Source organism: Oncorhynchus tshawytscha, linkage group LG21 (assembly GCF_018296145.1).
Source record: "Oncorhynchus tshawytscha isolate Ot180627B linkage group LG21, Otsh_v2.0, whole genome shotgun sequence".
Taxonomy (NCBI): Eukaryota; Metazoa; Chordata; class Actinopteri; order Salmoniformes; family Salmonidae; genus Oncorhynchus; species Oncorhynchus tshawytscha.
Window position 1 is genome coordinate 20,495,236 of NC_056449.1, and position 18,194 is coordinate 20,513,429.

Consider the following 18,194-nt stretch of genomic DNA (forward strand, 5'->3'; position numbering starts at 1 on the left):
GGCAATGAGGCAGTGATCACTGAGATCCTGCTTGAAAACAGAGGTGTATTTAGAGGGCAGGTTGGTCAGGATGATATCTAAGAGGGGATGCCCATGGTTACGGATTTAGGGTTGTACCTGGTAGGTTCCTTGATCATTTGTGTGAGATTGAGGGCATCTAGCTTAAATTGTAGGACATTCGGGGTGTTAAGCATGTCCCAGTTTAGGTCACCTAACAGTACGAACTCTGAAGATAGATGGGGGGCAATCAATTCACATATGGTGTCCAGGGCACAGCTGGGGGCTGAAGGTGGTTTATAAGAAGCGGGAACGGTGAGAGACTTGTTTCTGGAAAGGTGGATTTTTAGAAGTAGAAACTCATTGTTTGGGCACAGATCTGGATAGTATAATAGAACTCTGCGGGCTATCTCTGCAGTAGATTGCAACTCCGCCCCCTTTGGCAGTTCTATCTTGTCGGAAGATGTTGTAGTTACGGATTAAAATGTCAGGATTTTTGGTGGACTTCCTAAGCCATGATTCAGACACGGCTAGGACATCAGGGTTGGTGGAGTGTGCTAAAGCAGTGAATAAAACAAACTTAGGGAGGAGGCTTCTGATGTTAACGTGCATGAAACCAAGGTTTTTACGGTTGCAGAAGTCAACAAATGAGAGCGCCTGGGGAACGGGAGTGGTGTTGGGGCTGCAGGGCCTGGGTTAACCTCTACATCACCAGAGGAACAGAGGATGAGTAGGATAAGGGTACGGCTAAAGGGTATAAAAACTGGTCGTATAGTGCGTTCGGAACAGAGATGAAAAGGAGCAGATTTCTGAGTGTCGGAAGAATAGATTCAAGGCATAATGTACAGACAAGGTTATGGTAGGATGTGAGTACAGTGGAGGTAAACCTAGGCATTGAGTGACGATGAGAGAGGTTTTGTTTCTAGAGACACCAGTTAAGCCAGGTGACGTCACCGCATGTGTGGGGGTTGGAAAGAAAAGGGCTTGCTAAGGCATATTGAGCAGGGCTGGGGGCTCTATAGTGAAATAAGACAATAATCACTAACCAAAACAGCAATAGACAAGGCATATTGACATTAGGGAGAGGCATGTGTAGCCGAGTGATCATAGGGTCCAATGAGTAGCACTAGATGAGTTAGGGAGCCAATTCAGTAGTCGCTACTATGCTAGGTGAGCTGGAGACACGGCGATTCAGTCCGCTAGCGGGCCGGGGATAGCAGATGAGCCTCAGGCGACGTCGCAATGGAAGAGCCTGTTGAATCCACCTCGGATGGTTACGTCGGTAGACCAGTCGTGATGGATCGGTGGGGCTCTGTGTCGGCAGTAAAAGGTCCAGTCCAATTAACAAAAGAGGTATTGTAGCCCAAGAATTGGCTGGTGGACCTCTTTGGCTAGCCGGGAGATGGGCTTACCTCGAGGCTAGCTCCAGGCTAACTGGTGCTTGTTTCGGGACAGAGACGTTAGCCAGGAGTAGCCACTTGGATAGCAGATAGCTAGCTGCGATGATTCGGTGTAATGGTTCAGAGCTTGCGATTGGAATCCGGAGATGTGGTAGGGAAAAAGCATTCTGATATTCTTTAAAAATATATATGTAGCGTTATTACCAGCAGTTTTTCAATTCTTGTTAGGATGAGGCCATGTTGGTCACATGAGAAATATGGGTTTATGTAGATATGTCTAGCTCTCGCTCTGTCTGTCTGTCTGTCTGTCTGTCTGTCTGTCTGTCTGTCTGTCTGTCTGTCTGTCTGTCTGTCTGTCTGTCTCTCTCTCTTTGTCTTTCTGCCTCTCTCTCTCTCTCTCTCTTTCTTTCTCTCTCTCTTTCTTTCTCTCTGTGTAAGTAGTTCATTTTGTTCAGCTGCATGGGGATCAAGCCAATGTGTGAGATATACCAGAGCAACTGTAAAAGCACAGTGTATAAGTCTACATTAACTTTACAAAGACTGTAGTACTTAAAGGATATAAGATTAAAAAAACAAGCAAAAGACATGTCATTCTGGGGTCTAACGTCTGTGGACTAACGTCTGTGGACTAACGACTGTGGTCTAACGTCTGTGGTCTAACGTCTGTGGTCTAACGTCTGTGGTCTAACGACTGTGGTCTGTGGTCTAACGTCTGTGGACTAACGACTGTGGTCTAACGTCTGTGGACTAACGACTATGGTCTGTGGTCTAACGTCTGTGGTCTAACGTCTGTGGTCTAACGTCTGTGGTCAAACGTCTGTGGTCTAACGTCTGTGGTCTAACAACTGTGGTCTCTGTCTTCTGTTGGCCTCTCTGTGTGTCCAGCTGGATGATCCGTCCGTGTTCCCAGCAGTCATCGTGGAACAGGTGCCCGCTGCTGACCTCATGCAGGTCTACTCGGGCATGGAGTCGGACGAGGTGACCAACGGCATTATGGTGGACAACACTGTACATGTGATGGAGGAGCCCATTATGGTCGGAGACGTGGGCCTTTCAGGTGAGGGGGAGGAGGGCATGATATGCATGCATGCCTAGGGGGTAGGAGGTAGGAGTTGATTCCGGACAGGGCCTGGTACTATCTAAATTACCTAGAATTCACCCTTATTGATTGTAATATCCTTTCAAGTTTGTCTCTAAAGCTGTCTGTTCCTTGTTCTGATGATAATCCCTGTCTGATTGGCCAGTAGAAAGGACGGTATCGGGTACAGAGGATAACATGGAGACCAATGAGGCTGCGGCAGCCCTTCTTAACATGGAGTCTCCAAACAACATTCTGGATGAGAAACGCATGAGTACGAATTCTGTTCTGTTGTTGCTACTCTCTAGGAGGTTAGGGGAAGGAGTATTTTTTGTAATGTTGGTACCACATGTGTATTAACTGAATCCAACTTCTACCCCAGAGCATTTATCTTGTGGGTTTTATTTTATCTGACCTAGTATTGATTTCGTGCTCTTTTCAAGATTCTATTCTGGATTTTCAATTTCTTTACCTTTTGATATTGAATACTGCATTGTTGAGGAAGAGCTTGTAAATAAGCATTTTACCATACCGTTTACACTTGTTTTATCCTGTGGAGGTGATAATTACATTTTGATTTATCACTTTGTTAAAACCTGCAAATGTTTGATGAAGGTATGCAGTTTAATTTGTATGCGGTTTCATTTGTAGTATTTCCACTAACTCCTGTCATTATCTCTGACTGTTGCTTTAGTTCAGTCTCACAATAATATTACAGAACTAGGAGTCATATTGAGTGTACTACTGTTTTCTCTTGTTGTTGTAGTTCATACGTACGGGACCATGTTGGAGTCTGACTACACCTACATCCACCTGCGGCCGGAGCCCAACGGCTGCATGGATGTATCGCTGGACGATGAAACATCCTCCATGGACGAGATCCCTCAGAAGAGCGTGTCCAAACCACAGAGGAAAACCAAAAGTACTGCAGGGGTTCTGCTGGAATCTAGGGAGCAGTGTTACAACACATGATTTAGTCTTGTTTTTAATCTTCTATATGAAGATGTTCCACTTACTCTCATGTTTCGAAGAGATATGCTTTTAAGAGTTACACAGGAGTACCTTGGAAAATATATTTGCCTATAGCCTTATTAACCATAGCTTATAGCCTTATTAACCATAGCTTATAGCCTTATTAACAATAGTTTATAGCCTTATTAACCATAGCTTATAGCCTTATTAACCACAGCTTATAGCCTTATTAACCACCGTTTATAGCCTTATTAACCATAGTTTATAGCCTTAATAGCTTTATTAACCATAGTTTACAGCCTAATTAACCATAGCTTATAGCCTTATTAACCATAGCTTATAGCCTTATTAACCACAGTTTATAGCCTTTTTAACCATAGTTTATAGCCTTATTAACCACAGCTTATAGCCTTATTAACCACCGTTTATAGCCTTATTAACCATAGTTTATAGCCTTAATAGCTTTATTAACCATAGTTTACAGCCTAATTAACCATAGTTTACAGCCTAATTAACCATAGCTTATAGCCTTATTAACCATAGCTTATAGCCTTATTAACCACAGTTTATAGCCTTATTGATCATAGCTTATAGCCTTATTAACCATAGGGTATAGCCTTATTAACCACAGTTTATAGCCTTATTAACCATAGGGTATAGCCTTATTAACCACAGTTTATAGCCTTATTAACCATAGCTTATAGCCTTATTAACCATAGCTTATAGCCTTATTAACCATAGCGTACAGCCTTATTAACCATAGATTCTAGCCTTATTAACCATAGTTTATAGCCTTATTAACCATAGCTTACAGCCTTATTAACCATAGCTTACAGCCTTATTAACCATAGCTTATAGCCTTATTAACCATAGCGTATAGCCTTATTAACCATAGTTTATAGCCTTATTAACCATAGCTTATAGCCTTATTAACCATAGCTTATAGCCTTATTAACCATAGCGTATAGCCTTGTTAGCATATAGCCTTATTAACCATAGCTTACAGCCTTATTAACCATAGCTTATAGCCTTATTAACCATAGTTTATAGCCTTATTAACCATAGCTTATAGCCTTATTAACCATAGATTCTAGCCTTATTAAACATAGCTTACAGCCTTATTAACCATAGCTTACAGCCTTATTAACCATAGCTTACAGCCTTATTAACCATAGCTTATAGCCTTATTAACCATAGCGTATAGCCTTATTAACCATAGTTTATAGCCTTATTAACCATAGCTTATAGCCTTATTAACCATAGCTTATAGCCTTATTAACCATAGCTTATAGCCTTATTAACCATAGCTTATAGCCTTATTAACCATAGCTTACAGCCTTATTAACCATAGCTTACAGCCTTATTAACCATAGTTTATAGCCTTATTAACCATAGCGTATAGCCTTATTAACCATAGCGTATAGCCTTATTAACCATAGCTTACAGCCTTATTAACCATAGCGTATAGCCTTATTAACCATAGCGTATAGCCTTATTAACCATAGTTTATAGCCTTATTAACCATAGCGTATAGCCTTATTAAACATAGCTTACAGCCTTATTAACCATAGCTTACAGCCTTATTAACCATAGTTTATAGCCTTATTAACCATAGCGTATAGCCTTATTAACCATAGTTTATAGCCTTATTAACCATAGCGTATAGCCTTATTAACCATAGCGTATAGCCTTATTAAACATAGCTTACAGCCTTATTAACCATAGCTTACAGCCTTATTAACCATAGCGTATAGCCTTATTAACCATAGCGTATAGCCTTATTAACCATAGTTTATAGCCTTATTAACCATAGCGTATAGCCTTATTAACCATAGTTTACAGCCTTATTAAACATAGCTTACAGCCTTATTAACCATAGTTTACAGCCTTATTAACCATAGCTTACAGCCTTATTAACCATAGCGTATAGCCTTATTAACCATAGCTTAAAGCCTTATTAACCATAGCTTATAGCCTTATTAACCATAGCGTATAGCCTTATTAACCATAGCTTAAAGCCTTATTAATCATAGCTTATAGCCTTATTAATCATAGCTTATAGCCTTATTAACCATAGCTTACAGCCTTATTAACCATAGTTTGTAGCCTTATTAACCTTAGCTTATAGCCTTATTAACCATAGCTTACAGCCTTATTAACCATAGCTTATAGCCTTATTAACCATAGCTTACAGCCTTATTAACCATAGTTTACAGCCTTATTAACCTTAGCTTATAGCCTTATTAACCATAGATTACAGCCTTGTTAACCATAGCTTATAGCCTTATTAACCATAGTTTGTAGCCTTATTAAACTTAGCTCATTGCCTTATTAACCATAGTTTGTAGCCTTATTAACCTTAGCTTATAGCATTAATATTAGCAAATTGTTCATAATACAGTGCTGACATTTTTATTTATTTAGTCAATAACAGGGATGTGGTTAATTGGGTGTCACAAGTGTTGACCTTTACCCTTTTCCTGTCTTAGTGCGCAAGCCCCGGCCGGTGCGCCCCTGCTCCCCCATTACCACTCCCAACCTACCACTCAAGAAGAAGAGCAAGGAGGGCAAAGGTGAGCGTTCATCTCAACCAGTTCACCTCTCAAAAAAAAGCCAATCAAAATCAAGGTCTCTCCTGGGCCCTTCTCAATCAGCTTGCTTCTTGAAAAAATAGCCAATCGAAATCAAGTTCTCTCCTGGGCCCTTCTCAATCAGTTTGTTTATTGAAAAAACAGGCAATTGAAATCAAGGTATCTCCTGGTTCCTTCTGTAAGCTACTGTGCATGTTTCAGCTTGTAGAGTGGTGCAATCAGCAGCCGGCAACCAGCAGCCCAGCCCCTGTAGTCCAGTTGGGTTGGACCTCAGCTTGCTAATTGACGAGCTGCTCTCAACGTGCTGTGTTTCACAGGGAAATAAGTGATTGCGCGCTGGAGGGTACATTGATGAACTACTGATAAAAACCCTTTTCCCCTCTCCTTGTGTGTGTCCCCTTCCACGTCACATAGAGATAGGGAGAGGGGGTTGGTTCAGCCGCACACATATACATTATGTTGTCACGGTGGCTGCTGGAGGGGTTGCTGTTTTTAACTAATTCTGGCCTAACTGTTTCTCAAACAAGAGTCATCTACTGCCAGAGCCCCATCCAATGCATTTATTTTCCAAGCCTAGGTACATACTGTACATAGCAGACGAGAACAGCACATTTATTTATTTAGGTTATGAGGAGGGAAAACTGCAATTACATCTCTCCTTATTTCCGTTTAGTAAAATCTGCAATGCTAAATGAGTTATGGACAGGTGTAGCAGAACTACACGCTCACATGTACTGTATTAGACTCATATGTACTGTATTAGACTGACATGTACTGTATTAGATTGACATGTACTGTATTATACTCACACATACTCTATTAGACTGACATTTACTGTATTAGTTCAAACTGTGAATTGCTCCTTTCTCCCCCTATGTAGGGAACACCATCTACCTATGGGAGTTCCTTCTGGCCCTGTTGCAGGACAAGAACACCTGTCCCAAGTACATCAAGTGGACACAGAGGGAGAAGGGCATCTTTAAGCTGGTGGACTCCAAGGCCGTGTCCAAACTGTGGGGCAAACACAAGAACAAACCTGACATGAACTATGAAACCATGGGCAGGGCACTCAGGTGAGAGGAAGGACACACATGGCATTGGCCTACATCACAGACATCTCAGACATCACAGACATACAGTTACGAAGGCTATCACGCTAAAATGTATGTGGCCTTGTTGCAGTAAATAGCTAAATGTCTGTGGCCCTGTTGCAGTCAATAGCTAAATGTCTGTGGCCCTGTTGCAGTAAATAGCTAAATGTCTGTGGCCCTGTTGCAGTAAATAGCTAAATGTCTGTGGCCCTGTTGCAGTAAATAGTTAAATGTCTGTGGCCCTGTTGCAGTAAATAGTTAAATGTCTGTGGCCCTGTTGCAGTAAATAGCTAAATGGCTGTGGCCCTGTTGCAGTAAATAGTTAAATGTCTGTGGCCCTGTTGCAGTAAATAGCTAAATGGAAAGTGGTATAGGTGCTTCTAGATGGCATAGACAACAAACTGCAGTATGTTGTGTTGTACCGACATAATACAATCATATCTCATCTGCATCCCCTTCTCCTCTTGAAGGCAGTATTATAACATCAGTGTCTGTTATGAAACATAACTGAGAAAAATATTGAATACAGCGAGCAAGGCACTCAGACCCCAGACATCCTTTGTACCAGGAGTTTAAGTCACGTCCTGCAGGTCAACATTATCAAGGACCAAGGCATAAAATAAATATTCACTGACACTTTATTCAAAGTGGACCTTATTCAAGCCACGGTCATGATCATTCAAAACGCAGGCTAGCAGGGTAGAAAGGAAAGTTCTCCATTGAAGTCAATGGTGAAAAGTGCTGAAACTTTCCTCAAGTCTCTTTCTGTTTGTAATGTTACTTCATGTTTATTCAATGTCACAAACATCTTACCTTACCTGTCCCTACCTAAGGTATTACTACCAGCGTGGTATCCTGGCTAAGGTGGAGGGTCAGCGGCTGGTCTACCAGTTTAAAGACATGCCTCCCGATCTAGTGGTGATTGACGACGAGGACCCATGCCCCGACCTCACCTCTGGCTACGGGGGCCAGCGCCCCAGCCACCACGGCCGGGGAGGCTCCAGAGGGGGGCAGGGTAAAATCCATGCCCATGGGCACCGTCCTATATCGGTAAAACAAGTGAAGAGAGAGCCCATTGATATGGATGGAGGGCTGTACCATGAGGTCAATGGTAAACAGGCAGAACACATGATCCAGACGGTCCACGTGCTGCAGCCCAACCAGAGGGCGGCTGTGCCGGCCTCCACACACACTTTGAGGTGAGAGATAGATGGCAACCTGGCATATGTACACACACGCACATTCATACATGCACACAGATTTTGAAAGCTCATATATAATGCCAGTATGAAACATAAAGCTACTTTTATGCCTGAAGATATGTTCTATACTATATTATAAACTGGGTGGTTTGAGCCCTGAATGCTGATTGCCTGAAAGCCATGGTATATCAGACTGTATACCACGGGTATGACAAAACATTTATTTTTACTCTTCTAATTACGTTGTTAACCAGTTTATAATAGCAATAAGGCACCTCAGGGGTTGGTGGTATATGGCAATATAACACAGCTAAGGGCTGTATCCAGGTACGCCGCGTTGCATATTGGCCATATACAACACCCCCTCTGGCTTTATTGCTTAACTATATCATACTAGAATAGTGTTCTATTAAAAGTGTGTGTCTGAACCTGACTGTAAAGCACTTTGTGTCAACTGCTGATATAGAAAGGGTTTTATAAAATACATTTAATTGGTTGATTGATTGATCTGATCTCCTCTCTCTCCTCAGGACCATCAACATGCCTAACTCCGTCCCCATGGTCCTGACGTCTTCTGGCCAGCTGCAGCCCCTCCTGTCCAACGGTGACTCGTCCAGCCACTCCTCCCAGCCCAGGGTCATCCTCCAAACCGTCCCTTCTACCACGGCGGGGGGCAAGGATGTCCTCACCATTCAGACGGCCTCCCTGGCCACCGGGATGGGCAGCCTCCAGGATCACCATCAGCACCCCCAGTTCCTTGTCACCAGCCTGGGCTCCACTACCACCACAGGGGTCCTCAGCTCCACCACTGCCTCCCTCAACGGCCTTCCCCGCATGGTCACTCTCAACACGGCCACCGGTCAGACCATGGTGGCCCAGCAGCCGGGGACCGTCATTGCTACGGTCCTCAAGTCCTCCAGCGGTGGCGAGCTCCTCCATGGCCTGCACGGCATCAAGGAGGAGATGCTGGACCCCTACTACCTGCAGTCATTGGTTAATGGAGACCCGTCGTTTGGCAAGGAGGAGATGGAGGCAGGGGAAGCAGAGCTTACCTACAGGACTGTGATCATCGGGAAGAACCAAAGCCTTGGATCGAACCAGGGGGAGACTGGAAGCGAGTCTCCAGTGAACGGATACTTTTCCCAGGGAAGCAGCCCCAGTGAGGGCCTGACCCCCGTGGAGGAGCTAGAGGTGCGCGGGGAGATGGCCCTGCAACCGGAGCACATGGTGGGGGTCAAGGGGCTCCAGGAGCTGCCAGAGATCACTGTCCACCTCCCAGCCTCCTTCATCCAGATCAAGGCAGAACCCACAGAGGTCTAGTAGACCAAAAGCTGACCTTTATTGTCATGAGTCTTGTCCTGGAGGCAGAACTGAGTGATTTCCACTAGATGATGATTGATCATCGTAAAAATTAAGGAAGACAAAAGTGAGCTTTTTGATCTTAATGTAGGGTTAGGCATTAGGATTAGCAGTGTGGTTAAGGTTAGGTTTTTTATTTGACCTTTATTTGAACAGGGAGTCACCATTGAGACCAGGGTTTCTTTCACAAGGGAGCCATGCACATACTATTCATAAGACAAAATCGAATTGAAATCAGATACAATGTAAAACAAACTAAAATACAGCACAACACAAATATTCTTAAATTCCTTAGTAGGAAGTTCCCCAATTAGTATTTGCAATTGCTCGAGCGGCAGTACAACATCCAATTGTAATGTATTGTAAAATTGGTTCCAGCAATGAGGTGTATTAAAACTAAAAGAGGATTTACTTAGTTCTGTGGAGACCACAAGGAACCTCAAGAGTTTGGTATCTCCTGACGGCATTCACAGGTTTAAGAGTAGTGGCTGCGGCAATCTGGTAAATGGTGTCACCATAGTCAAGAACTGGTAGGACAGTTGACTGTACAATCTGCTTCCTGCTATTTAGGGATAGGCAAGATCGAGTTAGAAAAAGAAGCCCACTTTAAACCACTTTTTTAAACTATCTCATTCTTATGTTTTTGTCAATCCAAATGTCCAGATATTTATTGTCGGGATTCCGATCGATGGGAGAACCATCCAATGGATAACTGTAGTCCATCAGGTTAAGGTTAGGTTTCAAATCTGATTTTACGACTTTGTGGCTGTTCCAGCTAGTGCCCACTCTGCAGAGCTGCCTCCAGGGCAAGATTCATGACAATAAATGCCAACCTGCTAATAGGCCTGGACTCTCCATCAAAGTTGGACTATGAAATCAACATAAAGAAAGACTGCCCAAAGGGCAATTCCACCACTTTTCAACCTCATTTTCATTGTCTCCAGTAAAATACCATTGTCTACATATGTGAAAATGGCGCATTTGTACGTTTTGTCGAAACATATATAAAGTTAAAAAGTTCTACCCAACATCATCAAAAGATGATCATAGAAACACGCTGTTTTCACATATGTAGACACTGGTATGGTGCTGGAGATAATGAATATGAGGTTGAAAAGTGGTGCAATTGCTTTTTAACAAAGTTTCCTTGTTCTTATCCTGTTGATAATCTTATTTTGAAAAGCAATGGATTTTTAAATGTGGAGCGACAAACAGAGACCAAACGTTGGCCCCTGCAGGATGTTTTTGCTTACTCACTGTTGTGATCCCGTGCCCAAATTTCAACACCAAGGGATTGTTTTGTGATGTGTTGTTGAAGGCTCCATAGTTCGAAAGGCCCTCACTCGGATCAATCTACCTACCTACCTACCTTGCTACTGTCAGTAGACCCGCCCCCTTCCCAAACCTGTCCCCACCAGGAGAACAGCCATTGGATAACCAGGGATCTACCCCACCACATGTGCCAGTTAGATTAGTAAATGTTCTACCTACCAGTACATCTCATCAGACTTGTGTCAATGCTAACAGACAAAAACAGCAAACCAAAAACAGGAGATGGGAACTCATGTGGGAGAATGCAATGAAATCAGACTTGATGAGCAGAAAATGTGTCATTTCTACATGCCGTCTCCACTTTTTTTTTAAGGAAGAATGATGGAAACGCACCTTACTGACCTTTAATGGAAGAGTGCCTTATACGTAAAGGTAAAACAGTTCAAACTCTTGACTGGAAAAGTCTTAGGGGGGGAAAAAATGACGGTTCAGATTGTTTTGACTCAAACGTTTGTGACTTATCCGGAGTTTCCTCCATATCCCCCCATATTATAAGTTGTCGATAAGGTGTGCTTTCCCCTCCATTACTCATCGCCTTACAGCAATGTGTTACTATGGAAATGGGCATTTCCTGTCCCCTTGGACAGTCCAATCACAAACCTGTTTGTATATAGCTGCAGACTTGATGCAGGGAGAGAGAGAGAGAGAGAGCGAGAGAAAATACGGAGGAAAAATAAAATAGATTTTACTAGCCTCCTATCTTCCCATTAAGGCCTTTAATCCTGTTTATATGAAATGGAATATATATAAATATATATAAAGTAATAATATACTATTGAGATTCAATTTAAGGCCACAAATGTATTTATTTTGTGAATTTCTAAATTCTGTATAAAAAGACACATTTGTTTGTTATTTACATATGGAAAACACGAGGGATAATATACAAAGTATATGAAATCAAACAACAGGAAGCTCATATGTCGGTGAATTTTTTTCTCCAAAAAGCTGATATGTTTTTTTAAGCATTCCTTATAAATCAGCACAGCATTGATGATGATAGTTTCTCTGTTTTGGACTCAAAGTGGTTTGCCCCGACGCAAATGATGGTCTCTATAAACATCTCTGTCCTGTGTCATTTAAACATTGTGTTGTATGTGCTTTGGTTCTTCTTCCCTTTGTACAGCGGACACACCTCTAGCCTTATTCAACAGTCAAGCAGTAGAGATCAGTTGGATAGATTCACACACCCCTGTCCAGTTAATTTGGTAATTTGTTCTCAATCAGGTCCTCTGTGACCTCTCCTAACCCAGTTATTTTGTGATGCAAATTGTGACTCAACACTGGTGTTTTCCTCCCTACTTCTATGCATTTACAATTCTGGTGCTGCGCTCCTAGCTCTTGGTCTTTGGTCAGACTGGTGTCTGTGCTCTTTTTATTGGGTGTCCCAGTTTTGTTAAGGACCTGAGACGTCAGGGTCTCTGAATGGCTGTGATAGCCTGCAGATGCTAGTGTAAGTAAACCAATATTTATCTTGAGCGCTATCATGGCTAGATTACTTTACTTTATTTTTTCCACTTGAGCTGGAGTGAGCAACAGACCGTCTGAACTCTAGCTCAGCATCTGAGGACAAGCTTTAATGCTAATTTCAGGGGAAATGGAGAGTCTGTGACGTGACTTCCGCTTTTGGACATTAACACGGTGACACTCCATCTTAACTCCTCCACATTTACGGATTTGTTTCAACAGTGCAGAAGAGAACCTCCCATCATTTTTTCCCTTCTCAACAGGTCCAGAAAGAAACGTCGCTCAGGCATTTATTTTACGCCTGCTTCATTAGGTTATGCTACTTTAGGTTATGCTACTTTTTAGAACTTGTGCCCAGGCATCAGTTTTATGTCAACCAAAGGGCTCTCTGTGTTGACAATCTGAATGTTGTACAGTACAAAGTTATGAAAAGTTGTGACAATCAATGCTCTCTAGGGTTACAAAAAGTACCAAAACAGTCTTTGGTGTTGATAATTGACTGCAATGATCTCTGTGGGTGGGGTTGACTGGATTTTCCTGCTTACAGACGCTTATGTTGTATATACAGGTATTTTCCTTTTTAAGCACTGTTGTATGTGAGATGTTGGCGTCTGTCTGCGCTGTCTGTCCGATCATTCCGTTTTCCTTTGTCTTGGGTTTTCTGTGGTTTCCTCCTATGCTGAAACTAGATTAGATTTTTTTTAAGAAAGAATATTCAGGCCCAGTGCAGTCAAAGCGTTATTTTCCTGTGTTTTATATATATTTCCACACTATGTGGTTGGAATAATACTGTGAAATTTTGAAAATGATGATAATGCCCTTTTAGTGTAAGAGGTGTTTGAAAAGACCACCTGAAATTTCTGCCTGTTTTGGTGGGATAGAGTTTCGGCCTGCCTGATAACATCACCAGACAGTAAATTAGTTAATAGACCAATAAGCAAGAGTTCCAATCCTCTCTGCCAATAACAGCTAGTTTTCAGTTTTCCCCTCCCCACCCAGGACACTCCCAGACAGTCCTATCAACATTCTTGCTTGAGAAATTGCTCTTTGCTAAGAATCTATTTTTGTTTCTTTTTGACCATTGTAAACAATCCCAGTAAGGTACTTAAATGTTACCCAGAAATGATTTGATGTTGAGATGAAAACGACTGCAATGGACCTTTATAATAATAAAACACATTTTGCTTATATTCCGCTTCAGTGCTTATTCAATATACACTGAGTATACTAAACATTAGGAACACCTTCCTAATTGAGTTGCACCCCCCCACACACTTTTCCCCTCAGAACAGTCTCAATTCATCGGGGCATGGACTCTACAAGGTGTCAAAAGTGTTCCACTGGGATGCTGGCCCATGTTGACTGCAATGCTTCCCACAGTTGTGTCAAGTTGGCTGGAAGTCCTTTGGGTGGTGGACCATTCTTGATTCACACGGGAAATTGTTGAGTGTGAAAAACCCAGCAGCATTGCAGTTCTTGACAGAAGCTGGTGTGCCTGGCACGTACTACCATACCCCGTTCAAAGGCACTTAAATCTTTTGTCTTGCCCATTCACCCTCTAAATGGCACTCATACACAATCCATGTCTCATTTTAAAATGATTCTTTAACCTGTCTCCACCCCTTCATCTACACTGATTGAATTGGATTTAACAAATTACATCAATAAGGGATCATAGCTTTCACCTGGATTCAACTGGTCAGTCTATGTCATGGAAAGAGTAATGTTTTGTATACTCAGTGTAATAGCCTGGAATCCAAACTGATTCCGCTACTTTTAACATCAGTCCGGCATTCAGTCTGGTTTAACCATGCTATCAATATGACACCAAACAATATTATAGCTTTGCATTCAAACTGATGCACACGTTTTCTTCAGTCTGGTTTAACCAGGTTGTCAATATGATATAAGACAAAATAGTGTGGGCAGGCTGTTTTGAAAACTGGGACTGACAGATAAAATAATTCTACTTTTACCTGGTCTCCTCTTTGATGAGCATATTAACACACACTTTCACACAAGATCAAATCAAACACATGTCGGTGTGCTGCTCTCAGTATATCTTCCTCCACGGTCTCTGTCCCCATGCCAGGCTCAAACCAATGATCCTCTGCTCACAAACACACATAACCGTCCTCCCTGACAACATACCAACCGATCGAGCTACACCAAAGGTACCAATTGGATAGGTCCATCGGCTATAGTTCAAGCTCTAGTCCTTTACTCCGTAACACATCGTGCTTAAAGAGGGCTCTGATGAGGGTCAGGATGTTTCCAGCCATATGTCCCTCTTCCACGTCTGTTGCTGTAAAAACAACAGAAAACCGTGGGCCTGCTAGTCCTACTGCAGCGGGGGAAAAACGACAGCAACGACTACAATATGTCTACATGAAACAAACTGGTAACAATTGAGATTTGAGCAAGAATAAGCTGTTCATTGGTGCAACTGACGCTACGAATCGTGCTCAGGAGACAGACAGACAAACCAGTCTGTTCTAGATAATAGCAGAAGCAGCTGTGCTGCTGGTTTCTAAAGGGCTACTTATGGGCTTTTATTGTACACATAATGGTATTGAAGTAGCTCCAAGCTTTGAAGTTAGAGAGCAATATTGCTGTGTACAATCTGCAACATGGGATTTGAAGAACAGGAGAAGAAAAGGCATTTCTACTGGAATGAAGCCTTTAGCAGGCCAAAGAGACTGATTGGACCGTACCTCGGAGTCGTCTTCCAGTTGCCGTAGGCAGATGAATACATTAGTCCAGTCGTGCTGGGGGACAGTGGAAGCTGTTGTCACTGCTGTGACCTACTGTCGGAGCAGCCTGAGCAGTGGGTTGAGAGTAGGGGAGAAGGGAAGGGGGGGGTGTACATTGGCTGGGATTGAGTGAGCCTCGGGTGGGGGTCTGCTGAGAGAGCTGACAGATGGGTTTGGCTGCTGTACACAACCCCCCACCCCAACACTCCATGCACGACACCCACCCCTCTCCCCACACAGCTGCGGACCACACACTCCTGCAACGCCATAGGGTTACCACACCAAACAACACAGAAAAACTGCCACAATACCACTTCCTGTCACCAACAATGACTGCATAAGCCTTCGCCGATGGACCATTGTCCTTATCCATATCGATGTAATATTTCAAAACCGTCTCCATTTTTGTTTCATGCTGTATCACGCAGTGAGATGCTAACTACCTTTTCACTCCACCTGAATAGACCTGTGGTGTCTGGACTTCAAAGCCAGCAAGATGCTAGTGGGATTATAAAGCTAATGAAAGACGAGCTTCTGTGTGTGTGTGTGTGTGTGCGCGTGTGCGTGTGCATGCGTGTGTGTGTGCGTGCGTGGCAGTGAGTCAGAGAGCCCGGAGAGAAAGCCAGGCAGCCCAGTCCATCCGGAACCTGGGAGGGGAGAGGTCTATTTCCTGCTTCGCCTGCAGCCAGTGACACAGTGTGAGATGACCTAGCTCGCGCTAGTGAGTGTTTACTGCCGTGCCGCTCCACATGCCTCTCTCACGCGGAGCGAGGAGCTGTTGAAGGATGACGGCTGACACGGTAGAGCCTCCAGCCTGTGTCGGGAACCATGGCGGAGAGATTATTCAAACATCAGGCCTTCAGTGCATCATGGACCATGTACACTGACCCCACAACACAGCCCAAGCATAATAGCGTTTGTCTGTTGTCTTATGGCCTAGCAGTACTACTGCCATGCACTGTGCTCTGCCTAGCAACCCACCTCAACTGTAATTTGGCCATCTGAGTGACCAATGGGCTCTGAATATATGACAGGATTTTCAAAGGAGAGGCTCTCTCCATAGATGTTGATATGTGCTGTTATTTGAATTTGACAGATGATTCAAAGTTTGAGTTAGAAATAGCAAAGAAAGGCATTTACGTACTCAAGCTGACAAGTTAAACCTTAAAGGATAGGGCCCCTGCAGGTAATCATAACGCAACACTGGTGGAGATCAGTCTCAAAATGGCCATTCTGTCATGAGACCACAAGATGGCACTAGCAATACATCTGTAACACTATCCACCTGACAAGCCAAATATGTCTCTCCTCTCACTCATAGAGAGGTAAATGACACTGCAGTTTTGATGTGGTAACAAAAGTGAATTCACAAGTGTACACTACCGGTCAAAAGTTTTTGAACACCTACTCATTCAAGGGTTTTTCTTTATATATATTTTTTTGCTGTTTTCTACATTGTAGAATAATAGTGAAGACATCACAACTATAAAATAACACATATGGAATCATGTAGTAACCAAAAAAAGTTAAACAAATATATTTTTGAGATTCTTCTTATAGCCACCCTTTGCCTTGATGACAGCTTTGCACGCTCTTGGCCTTCTCTAAGCAGCTTCATGAGGTGACAGATGTGCCTTCATAAAAGTTCATGTATTTGAGCCAATCAATTGTGTTGTGACAAAGTAAGGGGGTATACAGAAGATAGTCCTATTTGGTAAAAGACTGTCCATATTATGGCAAGAACAGCTCAAATAAGCAAAGAAAAATGACAGTCCATCATTACTTTAAGACATGAAGGTCAGTCAATACGGAAAACTTCAAGAACTTTGAGCGTTTCTTCAAGTGCACTCGCAAAAACCATCAAGCGCTATGATGAAATTGGATCTCATGAGGACCGCCACAGGAATCGAAGACCCAGAGTTACCTCTGCTGCAGAGGATAAGTTCATTAGAGTTACGAGCCTCAGAAATTGCAGCCCAAATAAATGCTTCACAGAGTTCAAGTAACAGACACATCTCAACATAAACTGTTCAGAGGAGACTGCGTGAATCAGACCTTCATGGTCCAATTGCTGCAGTATGGATCCTGCAGCACTGTTTCTTTTTTGCACGCCTGCTCTGCTCAACACAATGCTAAACAAGCTTCCAGGGATTTTTTCCTAGATGCTGAATAATTTACATGAGAAACGTGGACATGAGGGATTTACCTTTGAAACTACCGATTCTGGTGTTTACTCTGAGTGGAGTCATAGATATAGATTTTAATGTGTAGCTTGTAGTCATCTGGATATGGTATGTTGAGGAAAGATACACCTACTCACAAATTGGACAATTCACATTTCAACATCCCAACAACGATTGTCCTCAGTCTCCTAACTATTAAAAAAAAATCACTCACGAATCGGGTACTAATCAGAATCTATTGCTCTCATGGCATTACAGATGGAGAACAATTGAGATTTAATTAATGGCAAATTTGACAGTTATGGGCCAACTTGATATTGATACACCCACCAACATTAGTGGGGAAATCGTATCAAATCATTGTCTAACAGAACAACTTTCGCCTGTCTCCTTTTACCTTCAGAAATCCTCTATTATGAGGGGAGGGGAACAACAGTAGAATACATTATCAGGTGGATATTATACAGATTAACTTCCTTCATCTCTACTCACTGGCCAAGACTCTCAAGAAGGCGTGAAATGTTCTCAGTAACACAATTGCTGTAATATCTGTATCACATTCCACCGTCAGAGTGAGGTGGCCCATTCAAAATTACTCTCAAGGCTCCCATGGGCAATTTACTCTCACAACCACACAATAGCCAAGCCGGAATCTCCTGGGAAACCTTGTAGGATTGACAATGCATGAGACCACTGGTTATCAAACATAATATCATAATAAGATCAAACATAATACTAGCGCTCAGATAACCTAACCATTTTTATACAC

At 42.6% G+C, this 18,194-nt stretch overlaps 1 protein-coding gene across 7 annotated transcripts in view; it reads left to right on the plus strand.

Annotated features, from left to right (window-relative positions):
* Positions 1-13,679, plus strand: part of elf1 (E74-like ETS transcription factor 1) — an 82,081-nt gene extending 68,402 nt beyond the window's left edge. For 3 of the 7 annotated variants that reach the window (XM_024412756.2, XM_024412755.2, XM_024412757.2), the window contains exons 3-9: positions 2,265-2,454; positions 2,642-2,749; positions 3,242-3,397; positions 5,937-6,020; positions 6,919-7,111; positions 7,963-8,328; positions 8,862-13,679. In XM_024412756.2, coding sequence (XP_024268524.1) covers positions 2,265-2,454; positions 2,642-2,749; positions 3,242-3,397; positions 5,937-6,020; positions 6,919-7,111; positions 7,963-8,328; positions 8,862-9,651 — 1,887 coding nt within the window. In that variant the 3' untranslated portion in view covers positions 9,652-13,679. The remainder of the gene's footprint in view (positions 1-2,264; positions 2,455-2,641; positions 2,750-3,241; positions 3,398-5,936; positions 6,021-6,918; positions 7,112-7,962; positions 8,329-8,861) is intronic. The other 4 variants (XM_024412760.2, XM_042303205.1, XM_042303203.1 and 1 more) reach the window with 2 other exon arrangements.
* The last annotated feature ends 4,515 nt before the right edge of the window (positions 13,680-18,194 follow it).